Source organism: Taudactylus pleione, unplaced genomic scaffold (genome assembly GCF_031769625.1).
Source record: "Taudactylus pleione unplaced genomic scaffold, aTauple2 ptg000041l, whole genome shotgun sequence".
NCBI lineage: Eukaryota > Metazoa > Chordata > Amphibia > Anura > Myobatrachidae > Taudactylus > Taudactylus pleione.
Genome location: NW_028284443.1, coordinates 8,308,367 through 8,325,686, shown reverse-complemented (window position 1 = coordinate 8,325,686; position 17,320 = coordinate 8,308,367). Strand labels below are relative to the sequence as shown.

The following is a 17,320-nucleotide window of genomic DNA, read 5'->3' as shown; positions in this document are numbered from 1 at the left end:
GGCGTACATAAATTAGCCACTGCGATTGCCTGCGCAGCTTGCGTACTCACTACGTGCGGCGAAAATTTCTGCAATGGGTCAGACCTGCTGTAAATGTGCTTTGATGTATATGTAGGACTGCGAGATAGCAGCATTGGGAGTCTTTATGCTGGCTGAGCGGTGGCAGACATTAGCATATTTTCACAGCTGGATTGCGTGCGATTATGCAGCTGTGATCCGTGCTGAATCAGGCCCTTAATTAGTACCTCAGTCTGTTTGATTTAACCAAGTAATAAACAATGTAGTGCACCACTTATGGTTGAGGCTGCTCCCAGGAGAAATTGCCAATTCCCTTTTTTAGCTGAAAACCACCATAAACACAACATCTAATTTAAATGGAGCGCCAATCCTAAAAAGCTAAATACAGCGCATGGTTTTTGTACAAATAAATTTAATATCCATTAATAATTACATAATATGTAGAATATAAAGTTGGACATAATATTTTTCAGCTATAAAACTGTGCAAAATCCACTCACACGCATGACTATCCAATTTAATATTGTTGTAAGAGCAGCTGTCTTGATGCAAATGTATCACTAGAAAAAATATTCCAGCAAACCCACAAATGTCACTGGTAGGTATGTACTTGCGTTGGCCCAGAACGTATAAATGGGAGCTTGGAAAGATGTATAGTGACTTGCTGCTGTGCTCCTGGTCGTATAGGACAGAAGAAATGACCTGACCGCATCTCCACTTCCAGCTATTCTCCCCGTCTGTACTGTCCTTAGCTCACCACAAACTTACATTCCCCGCACTTGTCAGTGCTAAAGGGTACTCACATAAGTCCAGAGACGTGCCACTTGCTGTTGGCCGCTGTAAGATGCAATTAGGGCGGCTGCTCCATCACTGCTGTGTCTTGGTTGTGAGCAAAATAAGATGCAGTAGCCAGCAAAGTTCTTTTTCACCTGCTCCAAAGCAGATGCACAACTTGGCCACCTCAGCCTTGATGTGGAGTGCAAAGTCTGGCAAAATAATATATCAGCTGCTCCAAATGCAAATTCACAGTGTAGCCACCTCAACCTTAACTAGGTTCTCTTTACAGCAAAGTTTTTTTCTAGTGATACATTTGCATCGTCAGCTGCTCTAATAACAATATTAAATTGGATATTCATCTGTGTGAATTGATTTTGCACAGTTATAGCTGAAACATATCATGTCCATATTTATGTCCTTTTGATTGAAGGCTTTTTCTTTTAACTTTATTAATTACATAACATGTAGAATATAATGGATATTACATTTATTTGTACAAAAGCCATGAGTTGTAGTTAGCTTTTTAGTAGTGGCTAGATATTTGATTTAACCACCTGTTCTCAACACCTCCCTAATTGTGGGTACACACTGGGTGATATTACTGAGCGACTGCACGATTACAACATCGTAATCGTGCAATCGCTCAGTAATCGTGCACTTTTATGTCGGAAACGACCAGCGATGCGCACTCCCGCTGGTCGTTTCCGACATTGTCCATTGCCTGAACATGCAGCACAATCTGACTACCTCGTCAGGTTGCTGCATGTTGGGGAATGGGGGGAGAGAGCCCGGCACTGAACGATATCGTTAATGACATTGAGCAGAGCTGCTGAACGACATTGAGCACAGCCTGCCGGGGACACACTACACTATATCGCTCAGGGAGTATATCGTGTAGTGTGTACGCACCTTTACAGTTCAGATTTTAGAGTACCACCATAAATATTTATAAAGGAAGAGCACACACACCAGTCTGTAAACAAATGCTGATGCCAAAGTTTTAATATCCAGACTTTTATATAAAACTCAGTTTCAGTCCCTACAGGGACCTTTTCTCAAGGAATCATCAGTCTGGTTAGAACAATGACAAACAGGCGAGGATGGCACCTTGAATGTGAACCCCAGTAGGTGGACATTTACCTTACTTCTACCACAGAGGTGTGTGCTTTGTTCAGGTTGTAGTTTTGCATTTACATACTGAGTTTTTGAATAAAACATCAATATTTACCCCACCTATTGTCAGAAGAATTTGAGCACTTTTCCAAAAGTTCTTGCTTCATACTTTTCATTCTATATTTACACACAGTAAATGTTGCACTGTTTTTTTTTCTTTATACCCTTCATTTTCAGGAGGGACCCTTATGACTCAGAAACCTGGTCTTATATTTGCTATATTGTCATATTACATGGGTCATTTCACATTTTCTAGAATCCATTGTGGAACTACTAGAGAGCCTAGAAACTCAGTGTGGATCCATGAAACTTAATATAAATGGACAAAAGCCAGACCTTCGTTTGTGGAGACTTTTATGCTATGTACAAGCATATTGTAGGTGTGTACACAATTATTGATGTACATGTTTCCTAGAAGACTAAAGCAGAAATGTAGCTTTGATATAGGGAGAAAAAAAACATTCTGATAATACAACTTTGTTAACTATTCACATAAAATCAATGTACACTAGCAATTAAACTACTGGTTACTTATGAACAATATGAATATAATATCTACCACCCTTGTAACAAAGTACAGTTTGAACAAAGGCACATAGTAGTCATGAGAGGATACCTGAATCTTACTTTCCCTTAATACATAAGTCATTCTCCCAAAGGTCTAAGCATAGTTTTTGTGCATATAATTCATTAAAGCCATCATTGTATTGCACATTACACTAACCTCTTTCTAAAAGTATTGTTGCATTAAATAATGAGATCAATTGGAACACAGCAAAACAGGGCAAGCTTTTCCTGAAGACCTGTTTGCAATTTGCTAACAAACCATTAAGAGTCCAGCCAGCTTCTTAATGTCTAACCTTACTGAAGCCACTTAGCCTGCCATGGGCTACGCACAATGCAAGCAGTAAAGCTATGCACATTTATCCTGCAAGTACAAGTAGGCGAAAATCAGGCCAAAATACATCAGCTTCCTGAATTTATATTTTTGCCTTCATGTGCAAATTACATTTGGATATTATATGTACATTCAAAATAACAAGTGGTCATACTTTCTCTTCCACATGAATCTGAACTTATCAAAAAATATTTTTTTTTATAACATCCAAATGTAGTTTAAAAAACCTAAGAGCACTTAATATATAGCCTTGATGACCTTATTTAAAGCCAGAGAACATCCATGTTCTTCAGCTGTTAATAAAGTGGAACAAGGCCATTATGAAGATCAGGTGACACAGAGCTCAGTTGCCCAAAGTGGAGGCCGGCTATTGTAGGGAATCTTGGAGAGGTTTGATGGTCCGCAGACGGCGGCAGCAGCTTCCAAACCTTCTTCTGATGGAACATCTCGAACCTCATGATAAGACATCTCCTCCTTATATGGGTTTTCCAACATTTTCAGTACTCGTCTGACCTAGTGAACAGTTTTAGAGATTTTATATTGAGAAAACACGTAAGCCTTCAAAAGACAAGTGTTAAAAGATCATTTTAGAATGTTACAATATTAAAATGAGAGAGACCTCTGCTGTCAATATAACACCACAAAGTTCAGGTACTATGTCTAGTCTCAAGGCAATTGCAGCAATCAATTGCTGATGTATGGGGGGCCTTCAGTTCTAATGAGAAGGCTCTCGCACTCTTTTGCATGCCAGCGGATGGTATGTACAGCAGAGACTCATTTACTGCACAGGGATATAGAATATGTTGGTTCTGTTTAAATGATAACCCTTTGATACTGGATATCTTAATAGATGTTATGAAGTGTTAGACTACAGCCGTGTGGTGGACCACACGAAAGAGTTAAAATGTGTTTAGTATCATCTAGAAGTGTAAACAGGTCATGGATTAGTATTTTAACTACCAAAATAGAGGTCACAAAATACACATTATGCAAATTGACAACCAGTGGAATAAAAAACAAAAATATGGAAAAGTTATAAGAAGCCCTACAGTTTATGTACCTCTAAAGCTGGCCATCCACTATACAGTTTTCTGTCAGATATCTGTCCAATCTGGCTGGTTGGAATGAAAACCTGGTAATGTATGGGAGCAAATTAGTCCATCATATGGTTTTAAACACTGAAAAAAGGACAAAAAAATTGTTCAAATTGGTTACATTTCTGTGTTTTAACCAATTTGTCTGAACAACCATTTTTGTCTGTTTTCCAGTGTTTGTGAGCAAATGGACAATTGTCATTGGCTCCTATACATTACCAGGTTTTCATTCCAACCAGCCAGATTGAATAGATATCTGACAGAAAATTGTATAGTGGATGCTCAGCTTAAAAGTACTCACTCCTGACAAAGGGAATCGGTATGAAATACCGGCTGACGCATGGCCGGCAGTTTGATTCCCGGCAGCGTCAGTCCGACATATGCAGAGATCCCAACAGTGCTGGAAATCCCGATCGTTCCTAGGTAAGTACAAACTAACCTAACCCTCCTTAGGGGTGCCTAACCCTAACCCCCCCCTGTGCCTAATCCCCCCTCTAAGTGCCTAAACCTAACCCCTCTTCCCCGCTGCCTAGACCCAAGTCCCCCCGGGGGGCGCTGCCTAACCATAACCTCCCTCCGGGTGTGCCTAACCCTCCGAAGAGGGGGGTACCTAACCCAAAGTCCCCCCCCAGGTGCCCTAAACCTAACCCCACCCCTGACGGCTGTCCGCTCACGGCGCCCGGCATGCCTTCGATCAGGATGCCGGGCGCTGGTCTCCCGGCGTCGGAAAAATTACAGGCGTCTAGATTTAGACGCCTGTCATTTAACCCTCGCCAGGATAAAGCAATCGGGAAGCCGTCTGTCGGGCTTAAATCAGCCGGTTTCCCAATTGAATACCTGACAAAGGACCATAGGAAAGAAAAATACAGTAAAATGAAGGTGTGTCAGCACTGTGATAATGCTACCTAAAGCAGATATACACGCACTTATCAGCAATCACAAGAGCTATAGTCAAACAAATGGTAATGTAATTTTTCATTGCATTCTACAGTAAGGCAGGAGTTCATACTATTAAAAGGTGGATAATCAGAGACTTGCGTCACTGGAGAGGGGCAGGGTTTAAGAACAAATGGCAGTTGCAAAAAAAGGAAATAAAATCAGCACACCCATGATAGACATGAGGAAAGTGTGTCATGTTAAGCATTACCTCAGAAAAGTCTCCCTTCTCAGCAGAATCTATGGCATTCTGAGCAATATAGTTTCTCAGGATATGTGCTGGGTTGTTCAAATTCATAATCCTTTCCCGCTCAGAAAGCAAAGTGCCATCATCCCCAATATTTGCTTGTTCTTTCTCCAAGCGGACACTGGAAACAATGCAGACCACCGGGATTAAGAAAGCATATCCCCAACATGTGAACAGAAATAAATACAGCAGTTTCCCTTAGATATCTATCTATGGATATAATGTATATCTATCCAACACCTTGAAAAAGTTGCCCAGCATACAAAATTCCACCACAGCTCTCCCATCAGTGACTAATCTTCACTTCTTTCAGTTATTGACAGGTTTATAAAATGCAAATTACTACAATTCAAAAAACATCATTCATGTGTCAATCTGTAAACCTATCCCTCCCTCATGTGTCTGCCCACAGGCTTCAGCATGCAAATTAGCTGCTGTAGACCACAGGTTCTCAAACTCGGTCCTCAGGACCCCAAACAGTGCATGTTTTGCAGGTCTCCTCACATAATTACTAGTGAAATAATTATCTGCACCTGTGGATCTTTTAGTGAGTAATGACTACACCTGTGCACCTGCAAAAAGTGAACTGTGTGGGGTCCTGAGGACAGAGTTTGAGAACCACTGCTGTAGACAATCCTGCCAGCACTCACATATATAGTGCTGTCCCACCTAATATGGGTCTCCCCAATAGGAATATGGGTTCCCCTATCCCCAAACAAATATTACGTTTTATGCAATTTGCTAAGAAATCATAGATTTTTGTAAGTATAGTTACCTGTATTTTTGAAGCCATTCTTCCCAGTGTCCTCTGTTATTACTCAGTAGATCTTCTGAACTGGACTTTTCAAGTTTTTCAAAATGTTCTATATGTTCCAGCTCCTTCCTTATGTTGGCTTTAGAGTCAATTAATGCAAATAGCTGAGGATTGCTCTGTGCTAGCATCAGCATCATGGAAAGCTGCCTGGAAAACAAATATATATTTACTATATGTATACCAAGTAATGCACTAAGTTTATGTGAACATTTTCTAAAAGAAATACATGCCAAGACACAAAAAAGACAGACATTATTACACAATTAGCAAAATCATGTTGTTAGGCTTGTAATGTACTATCTCACTGGCTCAGTTACGATGGTCCACTTGTAAATATTAAGTATGCCTTTCAGTCTATTAGCACTCAAATGTTCCAGCTGTTTCACTTCTGGCCATAGAAGGCGCATGTACTGCTTGCCATTGTAATACAGGGATGGGGAACCTTTTTTTTTTTTTGCTGAGGGACATTTTGATATATATAACATTCACGGGCACGGTACAGGCCACGCCCGCTCCGTGTGACGTCACACAGGGACAGGGGCACAATCACTGGTGATTACAGCAATGATGCTCCGGGGAGCTGTAAAGGCAGCGGTGTGACAGTCGGAAGCGTCCTATAGACGCTCTAGGCAGCAACTGCTGCATATATTCTGGCTGTAGGATGCCATTCTAGGCACCATGCTAGCCAGATGAGGCTAGCAGAAAAAAAGCTCAGAGGGCCAGACCAAATGATTCCGCGGCCCTGAAGTTCCCCATCCCTGTTGTAATACAATCAAAACATGCACTTTATTAAAAGCAGAGAGAGTGAAATTGTCATGCACTCGTCTTTCACAATGTAACAAACCTTGGGTCCATTTTAGGTTTGAAAGCAACTTTTAATTCTTCCAAGGTAGCACACTGTTCAGCAACAGCATTCAAAAATCCACTGATGTCAGCAGCTTTTCCCGAAAATTTGCTGAGGATCCGGAAAGTATTTGTAAAATCTGAGCCTAAAAGGATGACATAATCAGACATTATTACAGTTCATAAAAATATCCAAAAATGTGCTAAATTGTGTGACATATACCTTCTAGGATATGACAGACTTGGAAAAAGAATGGAATCAGAAGATTCTGACACTAACATCAGCAAATGCAAACACAGGAGCCGATTCAGCCCTGGACGCAGTCACGATTCGGTCGCTATTGACATATGTTTTCGGGACTGCGCATGAGCTACCATGCTGCTGCCCGATTGACAGTCTGCAGCCATTTGGAAGCGGTGACGGTGAGGAGCATCTAAAATGCAGGTGTGTGGCCAACAATTTCGGAGGGTGCTGAAGCTAGCGACTGTCAACAAACGCAGCCTCACTGTCCTTGACAGCTGGACATTATAAGCAACCTTAGGGTTGCGCAGATGTCTGATGGTAGCGATTGTGATCCGATGCTGTGTCTTTGGATGCAGGCAGCAGATCTGAGAAGTCGGCAGTGGGCTTCTTTTTACAAAAGATACCTCCAGCTGCATTAGCAAAACTTCTCAGATCCGCAAAAACGCAGCATATATCACTCCTACGTCCATCTCTGAATCAGGCCCATTTATGCACGTTCAAAGTGCTACTATTTTCTGCAAGTCATACCTGCTGGTTACCAAGCAATGTAGTGTTATGCAAGCACCTGGTGCGGTGCCCTTTCATTTTATGCTTGGTTACCAGCAACTTGCAGAATCCATTGTTTCCTGTTGCCTGATGACATTGCAAACAGGCCAAAGTAGCTTACCAGTGATCTGTATTACTGCAAGGTCTGGTATAAAGTCTATCCAATTGGTAAATCAGATTGGATTGTTTGGGACCACGTTTAACCACCCCCCATTGTACATATACGTCAAAAGGGAGGCATTTTGTTGTTGTTTTTTTAATTACAAATGAACAAAAAGTGCGAGATATTGAAGTGTAGAAAAATTAGAGTTATGGTAAAACTTGCATTTGTAAACTCTCTTTCTTGGAAGTCCATAGAGTCCACAAGGAGACCTTGGGGTGTAGGTGGTGGTTGGGGACCGGGCACCAAGCAGTTAAAAGCTTTAAGATTCCAGGATGCATCGGTCCCTCCCCCTATACCCAGCTTCCGAGCCAGAGGCACCTCAGTTCGTGACAAGCAAAGGCCGAAGGAGAAGAGAGAAGGAAGACTGGTACACACAAGAATCACACTCTCACTCTCACATAGAAGGAGACAGGAAACCGGTGACCAGAAACACAGCCCGTGTGAAGCTAGGTGCGTCAGGGCGGGTGCGCTGTGGACCCCATGGACTTCGAAGAATGAGAGTTAACAAAAGTTTTACCATAACTCATTTTCTTCTTCAGGGTCCATAGGACTCCACAGGGAGACCTTGAGGATGTCCCAAAGCAGTTACTCAAGGGTGGGAACGCTCCTGCGCCGAGAGGAGAATCCGGCATCCAAATGAAGCATCCTGAGAGGTAAATGTATCGAAGGCACAGAACCTCAGAAAGGTATGGACAGAGGACCACGTGGCCGACTTACTGTTCAGCTGAGGCGCCACGGCGAGCTACCCACGAGGGACCCACAGAGCGAATAGAATGAGCAGTAACAGTAGCCAGTACAGGAAGGCCTGCCTGCATGTAAGTCTGTGAGATAGTCATGCAAAGACATATAGCCAATGTCTGTTTGTTGGCTGGCCATGCCTTCATGTGAAATCCATAGAGCACAAATAAGGAGTCTGATCTCCTAAGAGAACTGGTGCGGTCCACGTAGATCCTGAGGACACGGACCACATCCAAGGAGGCCTCACCTGTCGATAGGTCTAGTGATTGAAAGGCCGAGACTACAATTTCCTGAGAATCCAGCAGGGCTCCCAGATGAACCATTCTTTGTGAGGGAATTAGGGAGGACTTTTTCCAGTTGATCAACCATCCGTGCTTTTGAAGGAAAGTGATGGTTATCCGCAGATGGCGTTGAAGCACCTCTGGGGTTCCTGCTAAGAGGAGGAGGTCGTCCAGATATGGTAGCAGTCGGACACCCTGACCACGCAGGCACAATAAATTGTTATTTGGAAGCCAGTTGTGATAATATTGACGGAGGACAGGAGAATATAACATCCAGATCGGATGATATTTTTATATATAATGGAAAATTAAATTTTTTCTGTACCTCATTAGCGTATATAAGCATACGATTAAGGGTTAACCCTCCAGACGCCGGTTTAAGATATGGCTTGCTATACATATAGAGAGCAATTTTGCTATAAGAACTATTAAGTGAAACTGTTTGGACAAGCATATCTAAATATGATATGCTTGTCCAAACAAGCATATCAAGCATATGCCCTCTCTTTCAGAAATAATATGGATAAGGGGAATTAATGTAACATAATATCTTATGCACACACCGACGTGGCTGAGACTCTAGAAGTTAGGAGACTGGCATCCAATGTCGCTTCTCCAATATAGGAAGCTGCATCTCGTATGTGAGCTATGAAAGACATCTGATCCCTAGATGCGTCTGAGGGAAAAGAGTCTTCAAGTGCGTCAGCCCAGCTCTCTATTGTTTTAGCCACCCATGCAATAGCCATGGTCGGATGAGCAACAGCCCCTGAAAGAAAGTACATTGATTTAAGGCAAGATTCAACCTTTCTATCTGTAGGGTCCTTCAGAGAGGATACTGTAGGGATAGGCATTGTAGCGCTCTTAATTGCGTAACATGGGAATCCACCGCAGAAGGAGTCTCCCATTTTGAATAATGAGCCACAGGAAATGGATAACAGGTGGTCAGACTTTTTGGTGCTGAAACCTCTTACCAGGCGTCTGCCAGGCTGCTGCCATGTGTTCAGATAGAGGGAATTCTGCTGAAGCCACTTTCTGTCGTTTAAACCAGTGCTCGACAAATCCCGGGCGCCAGGTCGCCATGGCGACTAAGATTTTAGTCCTGGCAACTGGTTTTCCAAGCCACCCCAGCCCCCGAGAAGCTCCATTTGTTGGGCGCCCGTTGAAATTTTACCAGCGGGCACCCAACACCCCGCAACTGCAGCTGGAGCTCACTCCTGAGCTCTGGCGCCTGGCTTCCCCACGGGCACTATGGGAGAGACGTCATGACGCCTCTCCCATAGTAGCGAGGAGCGGCGGGAGCCGGAGCTCACTCCTGAGCTCCAGCGTCCGGCTCCCCCCACGGGCACTATGGAAGAGACGTCATGAAGTCTCTCCCATAGTTCCGAAGAGCAGCAGACGGCAGCGGACGCAGTATCCTGGCCTAAGGTAAATATAATTTTTTTGTGTGCGGCACACTTAGAGGGAGCTTAGTACTGGGGGCATTATTAGGCTGGGCTTAGCACTGGGGGTGTGCCGGGGGCGCCGCCGGCCACGGTACCGGCCCGCCCTAGTTAAGCAGTGTAGCGCCAACCGCAGTGTGTGCGGTCAGCGCTACACATTTACACGGGACCGGCGCTAGGCTTCCCAACGCCGGTCCTGTGCTGCACAGCCGAGCCCCTTCCCTCCCCCTGAGCGCTTGCCCAATAGCGCCAGGAGGAGGGTGGCAGGCGGGCTCATGCTGTGCATAACACACACATCGGCGCTAGAAGACTCTCATTGGCTGCCACACACACACACACACACACACACACACACACAACACCGCCGAGCGGCGGCGATGTTTGTGTGAATCAGCAGTCAATGAGAGTCAGACAGGCTCTCATTGGCTGCAGTGCCCACTGCAAGAGCCGGGCTGGAGCTCATGCAGTGGGTATGGGAGAGACGTCATGACGTCTCTCCCATAATGCTGAGCGCGCCAGCCCGGGAGGACTGACGTGCGGTGGCGGGAGCGGTGTCCAGAGCCGGAGCGTGGATTCGGGTAAGTGCATTATTATTTTTTTTCGTAAACGTGTCTCCACTACTGGGGGCACAACGGGGGAGGGGGTGGCTACTCCTGGCAGCACCATTACTGGGGGGGCCTCTACTGGGGGTGGGGCACTTCTGGGCGCACTTCTACATGGGACGACTACTGGGGTGGGGGGGGGGAAACTACTACTGGGGGCACTATATAAGGTGCTTTCTACTAGGGGCACTGCACTGGGGGGACCACTACTGGGGGCAATAAATAATAGGAAGGACCACTACAGGGGGCACTGGATAGGGGGAATCACTATTGGGGGTCTGCATAAGGGGGGGAACACTACTGGGGGCACTTGATAGGGGGGAACACTATTGGGGGCACTGCCTGAGAGGGGGGGGGGACTACTACTGGGTGCACTGAATGGGGGGAGGGGGGACTACTGCTGGGGGCACCACTATATAAGGGGCTTACTGCTAGAGGCACTGCACTGCACTAGGGGGACCACTACTGGGGGGGCATTAAATAGGGAGGACCACTACAGGGGGCACTGGATAGGGGGAGGAATCACTACTGGGTGCCTGCATAAGGGGGACCACTACTAGGGACACTGCATAGGAGGGGGGGGGACGGGGACTACTACTGGGGACACTATATAAGGGGCACTGCATAAGAGGGAACACTACTGGGGGCACTACATAGGGGGCACCACTACTGGGGCACTGAATAAGGGGAACTAATGGGGGGCTGCATAAGGGGGACCACTACTGGGGGTACTTTATAAGGGGCACTGCTATGGGCCTGTATAAGAGGGACCACAACTGGGGACATTGCATACTGGAGGTACTGTATAAGGGGCACTACTGGGGTTAAGGTGATTACGGATAGGAATGTTCTGAGCGACGATAAAGGGGGTGTGTCATGCTGACGCCCCATTTTTAAGTGACCACACCCATTTTTCACCACGCGCACAAGGGGGGGGGAGGGCTTCATTTTCAAATTTGCCTTGGGCTCCAAATACCCTAGTTGGGGGTACTATTGCAGGGGGCTTAGTACTGGGGGCACTATTACAAGGGGCTTACTACTGGGGGGCACTAATACAGGGGGCATTATTTTCAAGGGGCTTACTACTAGGGGCACTATTACAGGGGGCATGATTAGAGGGGGCTTACTACTGGGAGCACTATTACAAGGGGCTTACTGCTGGGGGCACTAATACACGGGCTTACTGCTAGGTTGAGGGGCACTGAAAGGGCATGTGTGGTGGTCTATACAAGCTTTCATAATTTTGGTAATGGACGATGGTCTGGCTCCTAAACTTTTAAGATGGCTCCTAGATTTTACAAAAATTTGTCGAGCCCTGGTTTAAACAGCGGGTGCTTTGATTTAGGGGCTGGTTCGTCATCTTCTATTAGTAAGATGGATCTAACAGCTCGCACCAAAGCAGGAGTATTAATTTTTTACTTACTCTCTTCCTCCCCCAGAGGGGAGTAAGTGTTGGAGAGATTAGCCTCCTCAGATGACACCTCAGAATCTGAGAGCTGCGTGTACTGCGAGGATAATACAGGACGCTTAATAGTTTTACTGGGTAGGGGCTACTTACCTTGCAACATAGTTTGAAAGGCTGTAGAGGTAGCCACCAGACTCTGTACAGAGCTAGAAAGTATATACAGGAGGTACCTGTATAGTCTGAACATGTGATGGCAACTCCATAGGGGGGATTACAGCCGTGACCGCTATATTAGCCAGCACCTGAGAAAAGGAAGCCCAGGGGGCTCTTGTGCAGGAGCTGGGGGGTTTGAGGAGCCTGGAGGGATATAACAATTAGCACATAACCCATCTTGTATCAAATCCTCCTCACTTAAGCCTGCAGCACATAATTTGCATGATAGCAGTATGGGTGCAGAAGCTTGCTACTCTTGCTAGACATAGCTGCAGAGTAGTACAGCACACAATATGGCATTGGGTATAATGCAACCACTAGGTATGTAGAATACAAGTAGGAATACAATTATTATTTATTATTAGGTTATTTATATAGCGCACACATATTCGGCAGAGCTTTACAGAGAATATTTGGCCATTCACATCCGTCCCTGCCCCAATGGAGCTTACAATCTATGGGCCTGATTCAGAGCCACTCGTAAGCGGCAGCTCGTACGCTCCGAGCGATGTTTGCCCAACTGCGCATGCGTACGGATCGTTATACGCATGCGCGAACCAGTCAGTGCGGTCGAAATTCATGTGCTCGCAAAATAGCGAATGCCTGATAATTTGAGTGACAGGATGAGGCGTATGTGGGTGGTAACAGGGGAAGGTGCTTAAAAACGGGGAGTGGAGATCCGATCGCAGGCGTGCTTAAAGGCCAAAACGGGTGTTTTATGGGTGTGCATAATTAAAACATAATTAAAACAGCAGCGTCATTGACCACATCACTGGGTTATTTTATAGCCAGAACTGCTCGCAAAATTGTGGTAGCAAAAACCAACCACAAGAATAGCGAGCAGCTCATACCCTGTTCGATGTACTCGATTAATCTAATAAATAGCGGACATGACATAGGATGCGAGCGGCCAGGGGGCGTATTTTCCCAAAAAACGACCGCAAGTTTTGTTCGCTCGTTCAGACCTAGAGGCGTGAACAGACCGCAAACAGCGAACGGTTCATTTGAATAGCCACCCCTATTTTCTGGACGAGCGAGCGCAAATAGCGACCGGCTCTGAATCAGGCCCTATATTCCCTACCACATGCTCACACACATACACCCTAGGGATAATTTTGTTAGGAGCCAATTAACCTACCAGTATATTGTGACAACCCCCACAAATACAAGAGACTCAGGAAAACCCTGAACAGAGTAAGGAAAAAAAAAATATGAGATATGGTAAGAACTTACCCTTGTTATCTCTATTTCTACGAAGTCCATAGGGTTCCACAGGATACCTTGGGGTATAGGTGTGCACAGGATGCACTAGGGTCCCCCTTCTATACCCCGCCCCCGAGCCAAGGCAACTCAGTTAGTTACCAAGCCATAGGCCGGAGGAGGAGAAGGAAGAGAGAGAGAAAAAAAGATCTGGACACACACAAGAATCACATTCTGAAAAAACGGTGACCAGAGCAAAGCCCATCTGCAGCACAGGTGCGACAGGGCGGGAGTCCTGTGGAACCCTATGGACTTCGTAGAAATAGAGATAACAAGGGTAAGTTCTTACCATATCTCATATTTTCTACTTCAGGGCCCATAGGGTATCCACAGGATACCTTGGGGATGTCCCAAAGCAGTATCCTTTAAGGGTGGGGACGCTCCTGTGCTGAAAGGAGAATCCGCCGCCCGAAGGAAGCATCCTGAGAGGCGAAGGTGTCAAATCTGTAATACCTCACGAAGGTATGGACAGAGGACCACGTAGCAGCCTTGCAGATTTGGACTGCAGAGGCACCACGTCGAGCTGCCCACGAAGGACCCACAGACCTAGTGGAATGAGCCTTCACAGAAAGAGGAACCGGCAGGCCTTCATGAAGATAAGCTTCAGAAATAGCCATACGGATCCAGGCTGCCAAAGTTTACTTTGAAGCAGGCCAACCCTTTTTACGGAAGCCATAGAGGACAAACAAGACGTCCGACTTCCTAAACGAAGAAGTGCGGTCAAGTCCTTAAGGCCCGCACAACATCCAAAGTGGCCTCACCCACTGAAATACCAGGTGAGTTAAAGGCCGGAACAACGATTTCCTCGTTAACATGAAACTGGGAAACAACTTTGGGAAGAAACTCGGGCCGAGTGCAGAGCACTGCCCTGTTCCCATGAAAAACCAAGAAAGGGGGTCTACAAGAAAGAGCCCCTAAATCAGAAACACGTCTGGCCGAAGCAATAGCCAGAAGGAAAACAGTCTTAGCTGTTAGCCATTTAAGATCCACTGAGTCCAGTGGCTCAAATGGCGGTCCCTGGAGAATCCTCAGGGCCACAGCCAAATCCCAAGGCGCCACAGGTGGAACAAAGGGCGGCTGAATGCGGAGAACACCTTGCATAAAGGTGCGCACATCCGGGATTGTAGCAATCCTACGGTGAAACCAGACAGATAGGGCCGAAACTTGTACCTTCAAAGAAGCAAGGCGAAGCCCATGATCTAGTCCCGCTTGTAGGAAGGCGAGTATCCGAGACAGACGAAATTCCAGCGGTGCATAACCTCTCGGTCGACACCACTGGAAGAACGTATGCCACACGCGATGGTATATCCTCGCGGAAGGCGGCTTCCGAGCTCGTAACATTATACGCACCACAGAGCTGGAAAACCCCCTGAACCTCAGCATGGCTGTCTCAACAGCCACGCCGTCAAAGACAGCAGAGTCAGGTCCGGGTGAAGACAGGGACCCTGTGACAGAAGGTCCGGTCGTAGCGGCAACCGCAGAGGACTGTCCACGGACAGACCTTGAAGGTCTGAGAACCAGTGCAGTCTGGGCCACGCAGGAGCTATCAACAGGAGCATCCCTCCTTCCTGTTTGAATTTCCGGATTACCAATGGAAGAAGGGAAATCGGAGGAAACAGGTATGCGAACCGGAACGTCCACCGGACGGACAGAGCATCCACCAGAGACGCCCCTTCGTCTCTTGTGCGAGACCCGTACACCAGCAACTTGTTGTTGTGCCGGGACGCCATGAGGTCGATCTCTGGAAGACCCCATCTGTCCACCAGCAGTTGAAAAACGTCCGGGTGCAGGGACCATTCCCCCGGATGAACGTCCTGGCGACTTAGAAAGTCCGCTTCCCAATTTAGCACTCCCGGAATGAAGACCGCTGATATGGCCGGAAGATTGCGCTCCGCCCATACCAGGATCCGAGAGACCTCCACGAGAGCCGCCCGACTTCGGGTTCCTCCTTGCCTGTTTATGTAGGCCACGGTGGTAGCGTTGTCCGACTGGACCTGTACCGGACGACCCTGGAGATCCCGATGTGCCTGCTGGAGAGCATTGAAGACCGCACGGAGTTCCAAATATTGATTGGAAGCTTTGCTTCTGTCGGCGTCCACCTGCCCTGGAACAAGTGTGGACCCAAAACTGCTGCCCAGCCCCGAAGACTGGCGTCCGTTGTCAACAGGACCCAATTTGGAACCCAGAACGGACGTCCCTTGCTGAGATGGGACGTCTGTAACCACCAGGCAAGGGACAGGCGAACCTCCGGGGTGAGCACAATCGTCTGGGACTTCAGAGACTGAGGCAGCCCGTTCCACTTGGACAGGATCAGGTGCTGCAGAGGTCTGGAGTGAAACTGGGCATATTCCACCATGTCGAACATCGACACCATGGAGCCCAGTAACCTCATCGCCGAGTGTAGAGACACCCGGCGGCTGTGCAGACAACTGCGCACCCTCGACTGTAAAGCAGAGATCTTTTCCCCCGTCACAAAGATCCTTTGCTGTTCCGAGTCCAATAAGGCTCCGAGGTGCAGAATCCGCCGAGACGGGATTAGAGTGGACTTCTGCCAGTTGATTAGCCAGCCGTGCCGTTGCAGTAGCGCAATGGTCAGGTCCAAGTGGCGTAGAAGGAGCTCTAGAGATCCCGCCACCAATAAAAGGTCGTCCAAGTACGGCAACATGCGGACTCCCTGCAGCCGCAGAGAAGCCGCCATGACCGCCATCACCTTGGTGAACACACGTGGTGCTGTCGCCAGGCCAAAAGGTAACGCCCGAAACTGGAAGTGGTCGCTGCGGATTGCAAACCTGAGGAACTGTTGATGACGCAAAAGAATAGGGACATGCAGGTAAGCGTCCTGTATGTCCAATGACACCCTGTAGTCCCCAGGTTCCAGCGCCAGAATGATGGACCGTAGGGTCTCCATCCGAAACTTCGGTACCCGCAAAGACTTGTTGAGAGCTTTGAGGTTGAGAATCGGACGATACGACCCATTGGGTTTCTGTACCAAAAAAAGATTTGAATAGAAACCCTGGCCCCTCTGGGAGAATGGAACAGGCACTATAACTCCAGCCTGGAGCATAGTGTGCAATACCTTCCGCAGCTCCGTAGCCTTGTTCAGGTCTGATGGTAGACCCGTGGTGAAGAATCGAGCCGGGGGTCTGTGCCGGAAAGAGAGGGCGTACCCGTGGGAGACCACCTCGAGAACCCAAGTGTCTGTCGTAGTGACCGACCAACACTGGGCGAACTGCAGCAGGCGGCCTCCCACCTTGGGATCCCCCAAAGGGAGGCCCGGACCGTCAGGCCACAGGCTTGTCATCTGGCTTAGAGGCCGGACGTCTGGTACTCCAGGCCTGCTTCCGGGGCTTGGCTGATTTCTTAGGGCCAGCCTGTCGAGGAAAAGACTGTGGTTTGGGCCTGCCCTGGGCCCTATAAGACCGAAAGGACGATGGTCCAGAACCAGAAGGAGCAGCGGCCGACGGGAGACAAGCCGATTTGGCTGCCGCCAGCGTCGCCATAATCTTGTCCAGATCCGGACCGAAGAGAACTTCTCCGGTAAATGGCAACGCCTCCAAACCCTTCTTGGAATCTGCGTCCGCCTTCCAGGATCGCAGCCACAAGGTGCGACGAGCAGCCACTGCTGCTGA

General features: G+C 47.3%; 1 protein-coding gene across 1 annotated transcript in view; it reads right to left on the bottom strand.

Moving 5' to 3' along the window:
• Positions 1 to 2,305: 2,305 nt before the first annotated feature.
• Positions 2,306 to 17,320, bottom strand: part of SELENOO (selenoprotein O) — a 36,408-nt gene continuing 21,393 nt past the window's right edge. The window contains exons 6-9 of the mRNA XM_088457621.1: positions 6,802 to 6,946; positions 5,919 to 6,104; positions 5,108 to 5,264; positions 2,306 to 3,379 (exon numbers count right to left, since the gene is read on the bottom strand). Coding sequence (XP_088313747.1) covers positions 3,185 to 3,379; positions 5,108 to 5,264; positions 5,919 to 6,104; positions 6,802 to 6,946 — 683 coding nt within the window. The 3' untranslated portion in view covers positions 2,306 to 3,184. The remainder of the gene's footprint in view (positions 3,380 to 5,107; positions 5,265 to 5,918; positions 6,105 to 6,801; positions 6,947 to 17,320) is intronic.